We start from the raw sequence: 18,962 nt of genomic DNA, 5'->3' as shown, positions 1-18,962 counted from the left end.
CATTGCAGAAATGGTGCTAGAAACACCAAAGTTCAAACTCCAGCTATTTGCACCCTCCCTAGACACGAAGGGACATCCACTGAGCCTGTTGGTTTCATCAGCTGGGAGATACTCTCCATGTTTCAAAATACCAAATGGATTTCAAGGTCGTTTACTCCTATCCTAAGAATTAAAGAAATCAAATCAAACAAGCAATGGAACCAAAGGAAAAACCTTTTTTTAATGCTGCTTGGCTGCTGAGAGATTGTCAAACACAATAATTTGCTTTGCAAATACTCCCTGTTTAAAGCAACTGTTACATGTATGCAGAGTACTCCCAGTTCAAATGACAATATAAAGGTGTTGAGAGCTAATTAAAACAGTTCATACTTGTTCAAAGCTTAAAGGAGCGAAAACCTGGACAAGCACTGCTTTTTGTTATCCATAAACTTGTCTTTTTCTAAGTCAGGGTTATTCTTAACTAAGAAAACATTACATGAAAAAATTATTTTACATAGATGAATGAAATGCTATGTATAATTTTTTCATTGCAGCAAACCATAATGTCAGAGCTTTTTTTTTTTTTTTTTTTTGTTCTTACTGACATAAGAGCAAATTAATCTCTACCTTATTTCTCTAGGTTCTTTTCTTCAAAGGGACTAGTCTAGTTTTAATTATACATGGCAGTAAGCAAACCATCCTGAACATGAGGTTTTAGCATTCCTGGTGCAAAGGGGCACAGCCTGGATGTAGAGTAGGAGTTAAATCACAGAGTCAGTCCCTGGATGGGGTTTCCAGGAGCTGAACAATGACACATGGGGACTCTCAGAGTTAAGTCAATGACAGATTCTGCTAAAGACTTTTTTTCTTTGTGCTCAATCTCTGTCTATTGTATTAATGTTACTTCTGGAGATGAGCATCTCATGTGTGATTTTTACTTCTCTTTGAAAATTGCTCCAGTATAAAGCAGCTGCTTTAGTATTTTTTCCTACTTACCAGAACAAGTACTCTGCATGGCATAGGAGAGGGACACCTGCTGTGTATTTACATTTATTTATGATCTTTTACTATGTGTAAAATGCAGTTTTACCTAGACCATATTATGAGAAGTGGGAAATTATTAGTGTGTTTCTTCCTTTCCAAGAATAACTATCAAAGTACAGCTCCTACACATTAGCACTTGCATTTCTGCCTCAAGCAGCTCAGTGGACAGAATTATTAGTGTAAACTTATGGTGGTTATTTAGCTGTACATCACTCTGTATGTTCAAAGGAGAGAAGAAAATCCTAATGCTTCCTATACCAGCACTATGGTGAATTTTACCAGGCATGTGACTGTATAATCCCATGGCTCTAAGAGCAGATGGAGTCATCTAGGAAGTATTTGACATAGTTCTGCTTTTAGCTTTTGCATTTAGGAAAACACATATCAACAAGTAAAAATAAGATCTTATATTTGAAGTCAGTGTTGAGGACCAGATTTTCAACTGCTATAAAATGTGACTCTATTGTCATTATTATTACTATTATTTACCAGCAGAGAATCTGGTCAAGCTTAAGAAAAGTACTTTAAAAATGACAGCCTGCAAAACAAAACCACAGGCGCAATTTTGCACACACGTATCAAATCCAAAATGGAAAATCTGGAGATTAAGCATGCAGACCTCGAAAAATCCACTGCAGAACTGGCCACTGCGAACAACTGATAGCGATTTGAGAGACTGATTATGAGCCTGTTGTAGTTTAACTATATTGACTGGCACTCCTGTGGTAGTTGCTTTATTAAGCATAGTCATTTTGATCATTAATTTTAGCATGAAACGGTTTTTACAGAGGCTTTTGTGCATTAGCCTAAACGATTCTTCACTAAAGAGAGAAATCAGTATGTCAGTACGGTACGGGACATCTTTGAAGTTTGCAAAATTTAACTGCCCAGATGTTTCATGAAAGGCTTTCAATTCAGATATTATTTTCAGCCTGGCTGCCTACCAGAAAATAAATACCCTTCAATTTTTCATGGAGCCGGGAGAGTCTGAGTGAGTTTTTCTGCTCGTCCCTGCCCCCTGCCTGGCTGCCAGTACCGAGGTGCCAGAGTGACACCGCGTGGCCAAGGGAGAGGCAACATAAACTTCAGGAATAATAAGAAAATGTGACTTTTATCCCAAGTACACATCAGGGCTTTACACGTCTCGTTGCAGCTCTTCAGAAATAATCTTTGCTACAGTTCCATTGTGTTTATTTTCACACGTGTATATCTTAAGCCCCAAATACTAAGAAAGAAAATATAATTTATTTAATTATTGAGCTAGGGAAAAGCACCAGATTTACACCATGAGATTTAAAAAAGAAATTACACTTTCCTGAAGTCTTTTAAATGTCATTCTAATATTCAAGATGATTTCTCTGACAACTTCTAAGAAATATTTTTTTCCTTCTAGAAACACAAAATAATTTAAGCTTACTTATCCATATGCCCATTTTACACGCTCTACGTTGTTTTGGTTACTTCTTTTTATCCTTTTGCCTGTCACCAAAGGATGCTGAGTATCTTCCCAGGAATTCAGTGGTTTCAGTATACCCCAGGAATAGATACTGAGCGGGGTGAGGCTGTAATAGAAGCTGTAATTCCTCATCCTCAGATGATAGTTTTAGAATCAAGGAAGATCAAGACAAATCTGAGACAAGAGAGCCCCACCTCCTTTCTTGCAGCCAGTGAGTTAAAGGATATTTCAGAAACATATCTGGATTGTGGGGAGAAAAATTGACAGGTCTCAGGCACATTTGTGATACGAAATGTTTTATGCTGAGAGCCCAAATCAAACACAGTTCAGCAAACAGCTGTGAAATATTTAGAATCCTGTCCACAGCTTACATGGCAAAGGGTTTAAATGAAGCACACAAAGGCAAGGACTGGCTCACACTGAGTGAGTTCTGAGATAACACAGAAAGGTTGAGATGCTGTGGGGAGCCGCCAAAGATAGCTCCCACCAAGAGGGACACAGAGACACAGCCATTTCCCTGCCTGTCTTTGCCTAGTTAAATCCCTGCTGATCTCCCCAGGGCTCTGAAGGCCTGCCAGCCCCCAGGGAGCTGTTCAGAGCACCCACAGGGGGAAAAGGACTGACTTCTCTTTTCATCCCCCCATGCCACCAATTGGAAGCATTTTAGAGCCCTCTTCTATGAAAGGGCCAAGGTGAGACCCCCTCAGGTGCTAGATCACCCTCCTCGGTGTCTTTAGTGCCCTGTGGAAGCAAGACATGCAGAGCCAGCCCTTGGTTGGGCTGTGATGTTCTTCCTCTAATCACTGTCAAGGGAATGGCCTTAAAAAAGTCCATCTGTAGTGCCTCTTAAGGCAATAGATGAGATAAGAGAGGAGAAAAAATAGCACCAAAGGGTGCTTGGAAATGGCAACGAGGACTGTTATTGATACAAGCACAAAATCTCTCCTTTTTTACACAAAATACCCCACCCTCCTCTGGAAGACCAACAGTTGGCAGGAAAAGTGATAGTTAATGTGTCTTGTGCAAAGAAAAGCAGTAGATGAAGAGCAAATGAAAACCAGGGAAGCTCTTTTAGCCCCACGTGGGTTAGAAGGGTCCCTGGGCCTTGCTAAAGCAAGTCCAAGCTGTCACGGGGAAAACACGTTCCTCAGACCCAAGGATCCCTGCTGGAAATGACCCAGATCTCTGGGTTTGGCTCTCAGTCCAACACTTGGCTTTGCATTTGCCAAGTATTCTGGGAGTTGTATGCAGGCTTTCTTCAGATTTCAATTGGTTGTCACTTAAAATAGTTGGGGGAAATTCTTTTTTTAAAAAAAATCCCCTCCCAACTGTCTTACCTAAACCCTTCAGAGGTCAGCAGAAAGATCTTCAGTGAATTCAAAGAACTAAATATAACTATTCCTGTAAAGCCACTAATTATTCCCCAGGGCATAATGCCTGTCGCTTTATCAATTTGGAGAGAGCAGCTCTCACCTCCAATTCTTCCATTAAAGGCAGCCAGCCACCTGTACTGAAGATACATGTTTGAGATCACCCAATTAATCTGTTAGCAGCAGCATCAATAGCCTGCTATTGATTCAAACACAACAAGAATATATTGAAATAGCCAGGCTGAAGTAAAATATGCCCAACAACAGAGGAGAACACCCAGTACCCCGCTGACATTTACACATGAGGAGACAATGCTTTATACAGGAATACATGGGAATGAAATCAAAAGCCATTACCTGGAATGAGGCATTGATGCAGCAGATGTAAACCAGAGCAGCTGGTGGTCAAAGCAATAGGAAATTCTTAGATTACTCCATAAATTGATGCAGCATGTCAGAAAATAAGGCGAGGAGCTTGGTGGAGAATAGTCAGGCTTAATGAAAGCAAGGCCTGTATATCAGTGTTTCCTTATTTCCCCCAGTCTTTACAAACCCAATATAAAATAAAATCAAACAGAGCCAGTGGTAGTGCTGTGCCTTTGTGCAGGTCTGTGGGTAAGAATAGTGCTGTTCAAAGCTGGCTGTTCAGAAATAACCCCAGATACCAACATGGGAACAGGTTCCCACACATTTGCTGCTTTAAAGTAATTTTAAGTGTAAGTAATTTTAAGCAAATGCAATCGGATTGAGTAAGTGTCTTCTTTCTGACTCCTGCAGGTACATTTCCCATCCCCTCTGCACCAGTGTAAAACTTACACCTACCCCACACTTCAGCAGCCTGCTAGCACTTGGCAGCTTAAAAAAACCCCAAACCACTGCCAAAACTCCAGTTTGATCCTGTGTAAATTCCTATTCTTGTACACACAAAACTTATCCACCTCCATTACTTTTCCATGGTATGGAGGACAAGCAAGTGAAGTCAAACACCAAGTTAAGTTTATCATTTTCAGCTGGGGTTTACTTGTGCTCCAGTAGAAAACATGATACTGAGCAGCCATAGTACCACAGGCAATACCAATGCAACATTACATTATAGAACTTCATTTTAGAGAGGAGCACACTGCTTTTAAATAAAGTAATTTCATCCCCAGTTCTTACAATAAGAAAGCTACTGCAATAGGCATCAATAAACAGGTCTGCTGATTATCACCCGCAGTGGGTAAAATCCCAAAAGTGCAGGGCACACTGAGTTTTCACTAGAATAAAATTGGGTTTTTGGTGGCCAAAGCTTGAACATCACAAACCTTCTACGTGTAGGTGCAGGCAGCAGGGCAGTTACCAAGAGCAGATGATGTAATTTTCCATAAGGGAAGCGATTTGCCTCACTGATAACTCTGCCCCATTGCTAACAGTGGAGCTGTGACAGAGTCAGGTGTCTCAGGGTGATACTCAGCACCTGATCTCACCTGAGGCACAGATGCACATATCGTGTTCCCCTGCTTTAGTGGGAGCACTATAATGGCTCATTCAGAGCTAGTGATGTCACAGCAGCTGTTACAGTGCCTGGCTAAACAAGAAAGATCGCAGATTTGGAGTAAGTTACTGTTCTTGAAAAGCTCTCTTTGGAAATTTTAGTATTTAAAAATGTTAGTTAAGTTAGCTCACTTTAAACTGAGACAGACACTAGTTACTTACAAAACCAAAACAAGGCTTTACCAGTATTGCAAGCAACAAAATATTCAGTTTGTCCAGCTGAAGTCTTTTCCACACACAGAACCTGGTGTATGCACTAGCTTCTGATTTTTAATGCAGCGACTGGCAGGTTCCCCTTTTTCTCCACCACGGCAACCAATTAAGCAGGAGCAATTACAAATCTCTTGGCCTGTAAAGGCTGTATCAAGTTACTACATGCAAATGGAGACAAATTAGGGCCCTACTTTGTCTTGAAATTGCATCCTTTCACTGGCGTTAACAGAAAGGAGCCAGCCAACACAATCTTCTCCCCCACTGCCTCCAGTGAAGTAAGTCACCTGTATGATTTCAAAAACCTCTCCTCCTCAGTGCTCTGCTATGAAATGATACCATTAAGCCAAGTCTCCAATATTTCTGGAGACTGAGAAGCAGTTTGCAGAGAACAGTGGTAACAGCCCAAGTGGCATTTCTCTCTCACCATGCTGCTTGTTCTCAAAAGCTACATCTAGCACTTTCAGCTACTCATGGACACAATAAACAGCTGATGAACTGGATGGATGTCATCATCTCCACTGCTTTTAGTGTCCAGATTTTAATGTAGGATAGGGCTCCTACAAACCTCACTGTTTATAGAGTCCATATCAGTGCTTTCACAGACCTGATTTAGAAATCTAAGTACTTTCAGTACTATTCCCCACTGAGCTGCAAGCCTTGGCCACCACCAGCAAGGAAAGGAGCACTAGTGCCCAGAACCAATAAAACTTAGACCAGATGTACACCCCACCCCTAATGATGTGTCTGAAGGCCAAGAATAGAGGTAGCAATTGGGAACTACCATACAAAGTTATTAGTACACATCTGAATTTTATATGGACTTTTGACAACATTCCCCTGTTCAGTTAAATACCAGGGAGCTTTAAAAAGCTTCTGCTTTAATTATGGTAAAGGCTGTAGCCATGTGGCACCTCAGTTTATGATTACAGTTCCTAGGAGTTCACATGCCAACATCTCAAATTCTTGGGCCTCCAAGACAAAAGCATAGAGCAAAGGACTTCTCAAATAACGATTTGCAGCTACCTTCGAAAACTTAAAATTAGTTTGGCAATCTACACTTTTGTGAGTTGCTGTTCTTCAGCATATCTTACAATTGATGTCCTTTGGCAAATCAATTGCCATGTTTAGGTAAAATTCTAACTGACTTGACACTGAAACATCTCAGACTTGGGAATTTCCTGTCATATCAGGAACAGCCATTTAGAACTTTGGGTTAGCAGCTTTTTCAACCAAGTGGTACCTTTCCAGTGCATTCCAAAGAAAATAGTCCTGTAGAGTAGCCATGGCCTGGAAATAAGTTCAGTCCTTCACTGAGTTAAAGCTTTATTTATAGAAAGTTGACTGCATTAACTGCAGCAATATTTGCATTATATTGGAACTCAACACTAACAGGTTAATATTTACATTTAGATAACACATAAACCAGAACAAACGGAATACAGCCAATCTTAAGAGCAAAGAGGCAGACATACAAATTACAGATTTGAGAGTAAAAGTAATCACAATTATTTCACTCTGGATGATTTAGTCCAAGGTCTATTTCTTAATCAGATTAGCAGGAAGAGTGGATTTGTCCAAGTCATCAAAATATGGATGGTTCAAGGCCATTTTGCCAGAAATCCTTTTTGCAGGATCATAAATTAACATTTTCTGGAAGAAAAAAGAAACGTTTACTTCCTCATGAAATGTGAACTAAAATCATGTTAAATAGATATTTAACCATAATATTAACAACAATAACAATAAAGTAACTATAAAGTAATTTTCCCCCCTTTGTTCTGTACTCTCCTAGTTGGAGAGGTGTTTTCCCCTACAAGTCAGAGGCAGCACATAACATCTCAGAAAAGGAAGAATCACATTTACCCCCCATTCAATAAACAAGCCCTTGCCTGTGTCTGGGTACCACCTCCACTGAACTAAAGCCACAACCAGGCACCAAGCAGCAAGAACTGTCTCAGCTTCTTACTGAGGGAAATTAATAAGCTTTAGGCTGTTAAAGCCCTAAATGTTTACAAGTGGTCTTCCACTTGTTTTGTTACTGACACTGAACAAAGTGATGTCAAATTGCTTCTGCTCAGGTTGGTGACTTTACAATTAAAACAGGAGAATGCTCACTCAGTTTCAAGATACAAATTGGAAAGTAGAGGACAAACAGGCAGAACTGAAGAAAACAGTTAAAACTTGAGTCTTTGCATTAAAATTCTTCAATTGAATACCTCAATAAAAGTGATGAGAGGAAAAAGAAGGCATGTCACAGCCATTAAAATAACCCCTAGAGGGGGTTAAAAACCAGGAGGGGTTAAAACAGGAAGAAATTGTTTTTCTAGTCATTAAAAAAGTATCTATAGCTTACATCATACAAGGGGTCAAAAAAGGAATGAAGCATTCAGCAGTTTAGCACTAGACTCAAAACAAGCAAAGCCTTTTTATTTCTCCTTACTGAAGGACAGACCATTTCAAATTCCAATAATCAGGATTCCACCAGCTGCCTCTGCCCTGTCTGCACAACAAATCTGTTTTCCAGAACAAAACTTAACCAGTATTGCTCTGCCCAGTATTCAGTCTTGACACTTAACTATCTTTACACTTCATTCTACAGGGAGTCTTCCAAGTCAACTTAAACCGCTGAATTTGCATTTATATTCTCTGAACTCCTGCCAAATCCAATGCTGCCTCTAGACTTAACCTTGCATATCCAATTTTACCTTGTGGCAGGTTCCTATTACCTAGACCCAGAACAGTTAATTCTGAAATCAAAGGTTCTCTCAGAATTGACTTAAAGAGGGAAACTTCTCTGAAAAAGGGATGCTGTGACACTGAGACTACAGCACCACAGCGATAGCATAAGTAAAAAACTTCTCTGAGCAGTCAGTTTTTCCTGGCACCTACTGTCCTGATAATTAAGAGTTTTTGAGGACAGCCATCCAGTGCTTTGAAATGCTGGCCATAGAAGTCATTTAGCTTATGAGGGTCTTAAAGTCACAACCTCACTCACACAATTTGAATTACACATTTTTGTGTTAAGACGTTTTCAAAGAAAGCTCCTTTATATACAGATGCCATCTGCAATACTCTGTATAAAAAATTTAACACTAAAATATTTTCATTGACATATCTGAGCTTGTGCTCTAGAAGGAATGACGCAGTTTTGTTGCTTTTAAAGTATTATTACGGTTTAAAAGGCTTAAAAAAGTACCATAGGAAACTTAAAGGGATTCCAGTCAGGAATACCACTGTCACCAGCCACTAGTAGGAAACTAAAATGTCACCACTGATGAAGGCAGAACTGTACAAGACTTTAGAGAATTTAATATGCTTTGAGACTAGAATTATATTAACACCATGAAGAACTAGTACTTTTTTTTTCCTTTATTAGCAGCAGCCCCAACCATTGGCTCCACCCAGTGAAGCCCCACCTAAGCTCACATGAGCCCTTGGCACATCCTTTTCATACAGCTGCTTCAACAAGATTCTCCTGCCAGTTCCATTGATTTCAGCTTGTAAGTACAGTCAGCAACAATTCTATTTCAAACTGATTTAGTAAAGTGCTGTCATGGGTTTTATCTCTGTAAGACGACTGTGCTGCAAGGTTCAGAGCTATCCAGGACAGCCACACGTTCAACAAATGTTCAGGCTGTCAGTGTGAACTGGGACTCTGTCCCTCAAGAAAAACTGTGAGAAACCTGTGATAATTTGAGCTTTTTGGGCAACACTGCTTCATTCAGAGCATTCTGCCATTTTACCAATAAGGATAATTTGCTTTGTGACTGCATTCAGCCATGAGCCAGGTACTGCTGTGCAAGGGGGCTCTGAAGTGTCAGCTTGCCTTGAGACACACAGAGCACACAACCCACACCCCCAAATGTAGCTCTGCACTGTAAAATGCAGCTTTAGAACAGCCAAAGGACAACCAAGGTAAGTTTTATACCTCAGGACATCGAGGATGTGACCTAAATTAGCCCACAGTGGCAGCACATGAGCGGGAAGAGCACTAAATGGAAAAAACTGATGAAGAGCTTGCCAATTCAAAGCGTGGTTGGTAATTTAACTGCCTGGCCACAGCACTAAAAGAAACTCACACTAGACACAAAAGATACCAATTAAAAGTTAATAGACCACAGCTAAAAATATTTAAAATTTAAGGGCAATTGAGACAGACAGACTTGAACTAAATTTCTTGTCTCAGCTAATCCAATACATTCAGCTGTTTCTACCCTTGTTTATAAAGGCCACCATGGAAGTTTAACCAAGATGAGCCCACCAAGATTAATCCACATGCTACCAGAGAATAAACATTTCCAGCTATCTTGGCAGTCATACAGCCACATCCCAATTGGTGCTGGCAGCAGAAAGGTGACAGCTACTTTATGGGCAGAAGCCTTCACTTAAATCTCTTTATAAAGACTCATCCTCAATTTCAAGTTGTTCCTGGTTTCTTATTAATAAAAAAGCTGAGGCATAATTGCTTCACGTGAAAAATAGTCTGGGATTACTTGTGAAAGAAGTGAATGTCACACAAGGTGTCAGTTCTACAAGAATGAAGGCTCATACCACTGCTGATAGCTTGAAGATCTCCATATTTTCCTTCTAGCCATGACTGATCTGTTCAGCTTTGTGTGTTCTGGAGTATTTCAAACAGCTCACTCAGTTTCTTAATCAGCAGTTTAGGACAGACTACTTACAGCCAGCAGATCAAGTCCATCTTTATCCAAGTTCTTGACATGTGTTTCAAGGCTGACAGGTTTCCATTTTGGGAATGTGTTTTTATAGTCTTGCAGGGATTCCACCTCAGGCCATACCTCGTTGTTGGGGGTCCCTAAAGCTCTGTGCAAGCATAAGCAAAATATTAACTAGCTTAGTCTGAAATCTGTTACGTGCTATTACACTTTTAATTACACACAACTTTTGTGTGGTGCCACACAAGCAGCAAGGAAAGGTTCAGCCTTACATACCTGAAGATTCTGAAGATCTGGTCAATCTCTGAATCCCCATGGAAAAGTGGCTTTTTGGTTGCCAACTCAGCAAATATGGTCCCTATGCTCCAGATATCTACAGGAGTAGAGTAACGAGCAGATCCCAACAGCACCTCTGGAGACCTGTACCACAGTGTCACTACCTGTGGAACAAGGAAAGGTTAAGTTTGTGGAGTTGGGTCCTTTAATTGACTGCAAGAACAATGGCTCACTTGTTTTTAAGCAGCATTCATAGTTTTTGCTAAAAACAGCCAGTACTAGAAGTTCTAGTGAAAGTGTAATACTAGTTTCAAACTTCATTTGGAGACAAACCAACTCCTTTGCAGTAGCTTCTACTTCAAGCAAAGCAGCTGCCTGCACAGCCTTCCCTAAGATCAGGAATCCTTTGGCACCCAGCCACAAAACCCCTCAGAACAGAGTGCTCTGCAAAGAAAAATGCCTTTATCAGACAGTGAGCAGCAAGTTTGAGTCTCCATCTGATTCACTGTGAGTGAGATACATTAAACGCTTCGTTAGTTAAATGCTTTCTTAGTCAAAGAGGTGGAAAACTGTTTTGAAAAACAAAATATAGCTTTTTCATAGTTTTGTTAGCTTATGGGTTGAAAACACTGATTCTTTTTAGCTGTTCCAGAATCAGTTCTTAGCAGGAAGTAAGTACACACTATCCAAACCACCAGAAGTATTTCCCAACTCACTTCATGAGTGTAGACCCGCACTGGAATCCCAAAGGCTCGGGCCAATCCGAAGTCTGCCAGTTTAATCACCCCCTTGTCATCTATCAGGAGATTCTGAGGCTTCAAGTCTCTGTGCAGAACTCTTCTTGAGTGGCAGAAGACAATACCTTGCAAAATTTGGTACAGGTAACTCTAGAAAGGATGAGGTAGGAGGAAAGAAAGGAAGGAGTTCCCTTTAGTACATGTCAGTGTCCTGCAACACAAAGGTGCTCCCTTCATTAGCTCTCCCCACAGCAGCAGGAAGTGGAGATCCAAGGCATTGCAGGTATTGAGTTAGTATCAATCAAAAAGCCACGAAAATAAATTCTGAACATTAGTTTAAGGCAGTTTAATCTCAGTAGTTAAAAGATTTTCAAGTGGCATTTGAAAGCAAAACTCACATTCATCTTATTATCTACAGCTGCTTATTTAACCTTTCATTTCTCAAGGAGTTAATTATACTGAAAATAGGAGCTGCTTATGGCTTAGTAGGTCATCTTTAAATTAAATTCCCTCTTAGGTTAAGAAATTGTCCTCATTACCTTAACACGTGAACGCTCCAAATACTGGCCAGATGGAATACTATCCAAATATTTCTTGAGATCCATGGAAAGGAATTCAAAGACGAGGTACAGTCTTGAATCCTGCATGAGAACATCCTGGAGACTAAAAATTGAGTATACAATTACTTCCACTGCAAAATGCATGAACTCACACTTCCTCTCTCGACAGAGATACAAGCTAATATTTCCAATTTCCTAACATGGAAATCTTAAGTCTTCAAACAACAGACCTAAAGAGTTACACTGTCATCTGGAACATCAAGTGTATCTGAAATAAAAGCCTATATGCTTCCTCTTAATGTTCTCTTAAATCAGACACAGGAGTTTGAAGAAAAAATACTGCTGCTGTTAAAACCTGTGGGTGTTGGTGCCTAGCTTCTCTGAAGCTGGCCTGTCACAGCAGAGTTTGAATTACTAGGAGAGTTTAAGCAAATATTTAATAGGAATCTAATAGACACAGCAGGATTTGCATACATTTTTAAGCATCTTCTTCATCTTTGGAGTGTAGGGGTCCCTAATCCCAAGCATACATACATTGAGACACTACCTGGCTGGAACTTGGCCAGTTTTAAGGCACAATAAAGATCAGGTATTTTGCTGCATCAAAGAACAAGCAAATATGTTGCAGGGAAGACAACAGCTGCAATCATTTTTACGTGTCAAGTAGTCACTCATGGAAGTTTCACACACAGCTCAGGCGTACCAGCTATGACAGCACCAAAACACATCCAAATTCCTGCTACAAAACAGCAGGGAGGAACATCAGAACACTTAAGTCAAATGGTCTAAGGTGATGATTTAAGGTGATAAATAAAGTTCTGAGATTGCCTGAAGTAACAGCTTCAGCCAGATTTCACGAGGTATGCTGCCTCCTTCTCACAATAACCTCTCTGAAAAGAATTTACAGAAATCTCTAAATTAACAAAAATTTGGAACGTCAAGAGGCAGCATAAGGAAGGCTTAATTAGAAAACTGGAATAAATATGGAATTTATACTATTTTCTGCAAAGCAGACACTGTGTTAAGCAGAGAGGTTCTCACCTCACTAGAAGAATGGAAAAATAACTTAGGATCTGATGGGACCTAGTGCCCTTCCAAGAGTTTAGCTAAATACCAGTATATGCATACCAGACTATATTGGGATGATTCAGCTCTTTTAATAAAGAAATTTCTCGGATAGCAGTACTTGGAACACCTTCCTCCTCACTTTCTAGACGTATTTTCTTCATTGCAACCACTTGGCCTGTGGTTTTGTGACGACCTTTATACACAACACCATAGGTACCTGAACAAAAAGACAGTGAAACAAATATAGAAAGTACCAGCTTCAGGTACAATTAAATTATTGCAAACACGAGCTGCTAACGTAGGAAAAGTCCTTACAAATGGAGCATCAGTTTAGATCACAAACTACTACTTAGCTGTGGAGTTAACCTGAGCAGTATTTTTGTTTAAAGCATGCCACCCAGGAAGTGGGTGTTACAACAGGGTACTTAGAAGCCTAAATGTGAAAGGTGAATATTTGGAAGATGTAGTTATAAAATCAGATACTATTTGAGTTTCAAGTTGACTAACTTTCAGGCAAGATCATCATAAAGGATTATGATTTTGCCATTGATACATCATATTAAAATGCTAAAGATTTAGCTGCAAATGGAAGTAGTGCTCCTCCTGCAGTCTGAGGTCCAGCCATCCATGGGTGTGAGCTGTAGAAATATCTCTGGCACAATCCTCAGTGCAGGATAGAGGCTAGTGCTGTGGGTCTCAGCAGAAGCTGAAATTGGAACCAAAAGTAAATCTCAAATCAATCAATTTTAATCATCAGTGTTCACAGAAGTAGAACCCTCAAACCAAGACAGGGTCAGTCTTCTCTTTTTACCCTTCTTGAAACATTAATTCCTCAGATGAAGACCAAAACAGCTTATTTCAGAAAGATTCACACACAAGGCTTTGGTTACAAAGCTTTGTTGCAAGATCCAAGCATATCTTTTGCTATTGCCACAGAGTGTGCAATCTCAGAACAATGTACTTCAAATTTTCCAGTCTACAGAAGGCTAGAGCCTTATGTAATGTGTGATAAAACACACGGACTTCTACAGTTAACACAGGCTGGATTTCCAGGAGCAGGGAGTTGTGACTAACATCTGCACAGAAGCCATCTTCTCAGTGCCTCAATGTAAAGTAAAAAGTCACTCCTTCTCAGAGCTTTACCATCTGGCTTTCCCTTGACATCTGCACTGCCTGTATATAAACAGAGCAAAACAATCCAGAAAATACTACTCTCTACCAGCAGCTCCAAGCAAAACAACACATTGCACAACTTTAGGGGAAACCAATAAGTTCATACTCATGGAAATGGGGGAGCTTCCTAAACTCTAAGCTGGTTTAAGGACACAAAATGTATTTTTTCTCCCTTCTGGAGGGATGTTAGAACATCAGCCATCAAAATGTAGGCAGACACTTCTCAACAGTGGTCGCATGTTTTAAAAAGACCATGTCACTTTAAAAAAAAAATTAAAAATAAAAAAAAGGTAGGCTGAAAGCTTTTACAGATATGGATAACTACCACAGCACTTAAGCCACAGGCTTAGTTAGCCACTTGTTTGAATCACAGTGACTCCTGTAACAGGCAGAGCGCACAGAGCTTCTGGGACACTCCATAGTTCAAACTGTGGAGCATTTAAAAGCTCACTGTTCCCCCATACTTACCCTCCCCAATCTTCTCTATTTTTGTGTAGTCATCCATTGCTGTGGTTTTCCCTGAAATGGACAGGAAAAAAGAAACAGAAAATGAGGGTGAACAGTTGCTGCCCTGAACCTATGCCAAGTCTTTAAAAGCGAGTTGTCTCTCGCATAATCAAGATGTAATGTGAAACACTTCAATGTTCTTATCAACAAAAACACAGAACATATTTATTCAGAATTCCGGCTAGAAAAACTACACCCCACAGTACGAGCGGGCAATGATACAAAAAAACAAAAAAAAAAAAGAAAAAAAACCACAAAAAACCCCCCAAAACAACAACAACAACAACAACAAAACCAAAACAAATCCAAAACTTTGAAGAAAGCTCCTCCAGGGAACTGAAAAAGTGCACCCTACACAACACTTTTACGTAACTACTCATTTAAGAGAATGAAGTAGAAACGGCGAGGAATGCCACTCTGCAGAACCCCGGGAGGCGGGTGCCGGCCCAGGCAGGAGCACCGGCCCGGGGCTGTCCCCCGGCCCCGGGGCTGTCCCCCGGCCCCGGGGCTGTCCCCCGGCCCCGGGGCTGTCCCCCGGCCCCGGGGCTGTCCCCCGGCCCGGGGCTGTCCCCCGGCCCAGGCAGGAGCACCGGCCCAGGCAGGAGCACCGGCCCAGGCAGGAGCACCGGCCCAGGCAGGAGCACCGGCCCCGGCAGGAGCACCGGCCCAGGCAGGAGCACCGGCCCCGGCAGGAGCACCGGCCCAGGCAGGAGCACCGGCCCCGGCAGGAGCACCGGCCCGGGGTGTCCCGCACAGCTGGCGGAGGCGGCGGCCGGGGCGGGCACTGTGACCTCCCTGCGGGCGGCTCACGGGCACCGAGCGCATCCGCGTTACCTTCGGCTCCGGGAGGCTACAGCTGCGGCCAGGGCGGGCGGCGCCCGCTCACCGTGCAGAGCCCTCTCGGAGCAGCCCAGCCCCCGGCCCGCTCCGTGCCCGGCTCCCCGGGGCCGCGCAGTGCCCCAGACGGGCCCGGGGCCGCGCAGCGCCCGCGGGCTGTGGAGCGGGAGCCGCGCAGCGCTCGGGAGCGCGCACCCCTCTGCCCCGCTCCCCCTGCCCCTCTCGCGGCCGCGCGCGCCAACGGCCCCGCCGCGCGCCCCTCACCTGCGGAGCCGCCGCGCGCGCGCGCCGCACGAGCCGCCGCCGCACAGGCACGTCCGCAGCGCCGCGCGACCGGGAGGCGGGGCCGCCGCGCATTCGAACCGGCCGCCCGCCGCGCTCCGCCAATGGCGCCGCGCCGGGCCCGTTCAAAGCGGCCAATCAGAGCGCTCCGCGCCAAAGCGAGGCCCAAAGGGCGGCTTTCGGCTCCGCGAGGGGGAGCAGGGAGAAATGGCTGTGCGGGCGGGCGTGGCAAGCCGAGGATGCAGTGGGCGTCCCCTTGGTTCTCTGACGGCGCGAGTCGAGGCAGGCTGGCAGGGCGGGCGCGTCGTTCCGCGTAGCCCAGAGCCGGTGACACCGGGGCGCTGGGACGGCGACACGGGGCGGAAGGGACACGATCCCAGAATCGCAGAATGGGTCAGGCTGCAGGAGACACCCGTGGGTCGCCCGGTCCCACCTCTCTGCTCATGCACGGCCGTCCTAGAGCAGATGGTACAGGATGGCGTCCCGACGGTTCTGGAATAGCTCCAGGGAGCAAGACTCCACATCCTCTCCGCTCAATCTCTCCCCTTGCTCTGTCACCGCACAGTAAAGCTCTTCCTCGTGTTCTGGTGGAACTCCTGGGCGTTATTTGGTGCCCATTCCTCTTGTGCCATCGCTGGTCCCTGCTCTGAGCCCTCCCTTAGACAGGGATGGTGTTCCCTCTCTGTCTCTGCTCCAGGCGGAACAGCCCCGGCTCCTTCAGCCTTTCCTCTCGGAGAGATGCTCCAGTTGATTGATCAACTCTGTATCTCTTCCCTGTGTGATAAATGTAATCATTTATAACAACTGGACACTTTATAACATTTATAACAACTGTACCACCGGAATAGCACTTCGGGCTGTTGGGATGGTTTGGGGAGTGTAATTGTGTTTGGACCAGGCTAGGCGTTGGCTGCAGCTTCTCCTTTTAATCAAGTCTCTTAGATTTGGATGCCACGGCCGGCCCCAGAGCATAAATTCATTATTTCTAGCGGCATGGGTGCAGAGCTGGGAAGTGCTGCTGTGGCCTTGGAAGCTGCTTTTAAGGCATATGCCTTAATGAAAGGTCATTGGGTAACTTAACCCCCCAGAAGCTGGGGCATGTGTCTGTAGGCAAATTAAAGTTCTGCATCCCTCCTCCCAGATTAAGAAAGATTAGTCCCTGTGCTATTCCAGCTTCTGAAAGAAGGGTCAGGGATGTAATTAGGTGTGGGCCCTGCTCAGTGAGCACCCTGCCAGCTGTAACCTTCCTCCGCTGGTACCCGGGAAAGTGGTGCTATAGTGCAGGAGTTAACAAAAAGCCCGAGAAAATACTACTCCAAACAAGTTTTGTTACTGGGAAACTGAAATGCTAAATAGGTTAGCGAAGATCATCTCTCATCCCATCTGTTTCTAGTTTTGCAAGTCTTTCCCCTGCAGGACAGTTCCACTGTGGATCCTGTGCTGCTGACCCGCTCTTGCACCAATTTATCATCAGCACTGACAGTCCTGTGTAAGCCTACAGCCCCTGCAGGGGTGAGACACAGGCACCGCTTCACACTGCTGATGTTAGTGCCTTTTTTAATTACTTCATTGCACTGGTTTACAACGTTCTTGAAGGATGGCTTTGCTGCTTGTCTTAAATGTAAGCAGGGCAGGGTGCTGCAAACAAAAACGTGCAGCTTCTCCCCTAAAGGATTCCTTTGGGATGGTGATTCCAGCAGGCAGAACTCTTAATGATACACTTCCTTCTTCTCATCCCTACCCTATGGCAAAGGCAGGAGGCAGCCTGTCCAACCCCTCCCCCTGAGTGTGTTTCAGGGGTAAAGCCCCTCCACCTTCCCCTCCCTCCTGGGGAATTTTTGCAGCATATGGTGCACATGCTCACAGGTCTCTGTTTACTTTGAATCCTGCATTCCCACCACTTGCTGGGGATTTACCTGCCTAGAACAAGGCTTTTGTGTATCTGGGAAATTCCATATGGGAACATGGCCTCACATCTTGTGCAATTCACAGGAAAAGAGCCTGGTGTGCTCTGCCCTGCACAGTGACAGAGAATTTTTATCCTGTATGTGTAACAAGTCTAAAGCAGCCGGGACAGTCTGGGCACAGCAGTGCCTGTGGATCAGCTGCACAGCTCGGAGTGTGGGACACATTCCTCAGGCCTGGCTCTGCACTGGCAGCACTATCCATGTGCTCTGCAGCTTGGAGGGAATTGTTTTCTATGGCCAGCATGGGGCTGGAGCTACTGCTGCTGGACTAGTCCTTGCCTAGGTGGGTGGCCAAAGTCCAACTTTCCCTTCAGAGGGAAAGAAAACGTGTCTTGGAAGTCCCAGACATACCCTAGTTAATTTATGGGGGTTGATGGTGGTATCATAATCATTCAGTACTATAAGTCATAATGTTATGTTAAAATATAGAGAGATTATATATAAAATATACTGTGTCTGAAAGTACGGAATGCACTGATGTGAATTTTCTTGAAAGTGAGGTCTTTTTTTCTAGCTTTAGTTTAAATATACACATTTAATATAAATCCTTAGCTGGGCTCAGACTGTCCTTCCTGCTGGACACTAACAGTTCATTTGCAGAGTGCTGCTGAGTTTTCAAACTCTTTGAGAATACCACTTTTTCTATACTTCCCATTGTGTCATGTTGTCTTTGTATCCTCAGGATATAAATCACGTCTTCTTTCTGACTAGTCAGTGCTTATCTTGGTTGATCATTGCTTTGGACGTGGCAGGGGCTAATGATGCTGCTTGAGACAGGCGATGCAAGTACACTTGCAGTGACTTTTGTGTTTGAAGGGATTTACTGTTCTGCTTGAAGGAACAACAGCAGTGAGGCTGCTGACAACCGAGTCACAGATGGATGCAATAGGGAATCCCCAGGACTGCTGCTCCCCTTCACAGCAAAACCCAGTGAAATGCAGAACTGAGGGAAAACTCCAAAGCAAACAGCAAAAGAATCTAGGTTTACCTTGACAACGCAACGTTAATTACATTTAATTTACATAGCTGACCAAGGGGCACATATTTTAAAACCTCTTTGGCATCCCAGACTTCCACTTGCCTGCACTGCAGTGCTGTTTGTGCAAGGCCCACGGGATCAGCCGACAATGCCGAGCTGGGATTATGGCATTACCCTTGTGTTCATGGCTGAGAACCCCGTGTAATGCTCTGAACAGCTCCTTTTCTGCTGAGCAGAGGGCAGCTGCAAGAGTCAATATCGCCTTGTCTTTCAGATATTAATCATATTCTCCTCAGCAATAACTT

At 43.5% G+C, this 18,962-nt stretch overlaps 1 protein-coding gene across 1 annotated transcript; it reads right to left on the bottom strand.

Annotated features, from left to right (window-relative positions):
• Positions 1–6,901: 6,901 nt before the first annotated feature.
• On the bottom strand, positions 6,902–15,771 carry CDK1 (cyclin dependent kinase 1). Its single transcript, XM_066324238.1, has 8 exons — positions 15,694–15,771; positions 14,554–14,604; positions 12,973–13,129; positions 11,824–11,947; positions 11,264–11,434; positions 10,548–10,711; positions 10,278–10,419; positions 6,902–7,245 (listed from the first exon to the last, which is right to left on the bottom strand). The coding sequence occupies exons 2-8, from the start codon at positions 14,588–14,590 to the stop codon at positions 7,132–7,134; spliced, it is 909 nt and encodes a 302-aa protein (XP_066180335.1). The 5' UTR covers positions 14,591–14,604; positions 15,694–15,771; the 3' UTR covers positions 6,902–7,131.
• Positions 15,772–18,962: the final 3,191 nt, after the last annotated feature.

Source organism: Sylvia atricapilla, chromosome 8, assembly GCF_009819655.1.
Source record: "Sylvia atricapilla isolate bSylAtr1 chromosome 8, bSylAtr1.pri, whole genome shotgun sequence".
NCBI classification, from domain to species: domain Eukaryota; kingdom Metazoa; phylum Chordata; class Aves; order Passeriformes; family Sylviidae; genus Sylvia; species Sylvia atricapilla.
Note: the sequence above shows the minus strand (reverse complement) of the source record. Positions and strands in the feature narration are given on the sequence as shown.

What these genes read in the sequence shown, in the direction of transcription:
- CDK1 (XM_066324238.1), bottom strand. Translation starts at nt 14,590, where the DNA reads ATGGATGACTACACAAAAATAGAGAAGATTGGGGAGG. An exon ending in TGCGGGTCTACACTCATGAA is followed by an intron (nt 10,712 to 11,263) that starts GTGAGTTGGGAA and finishes CTTGTTCCACAG; the next exon opens with GTAGTGACACTGTGGTACAG. An exon ending in CAGATCTTCAGAATCTTCAG is followed by an intron (nt 10,420 to 10,547) that starts GTATGTAAGGCT and finishes ATGCTTGCACAG; the next exon opens with AGCTTTAGGGACCCCCAACA.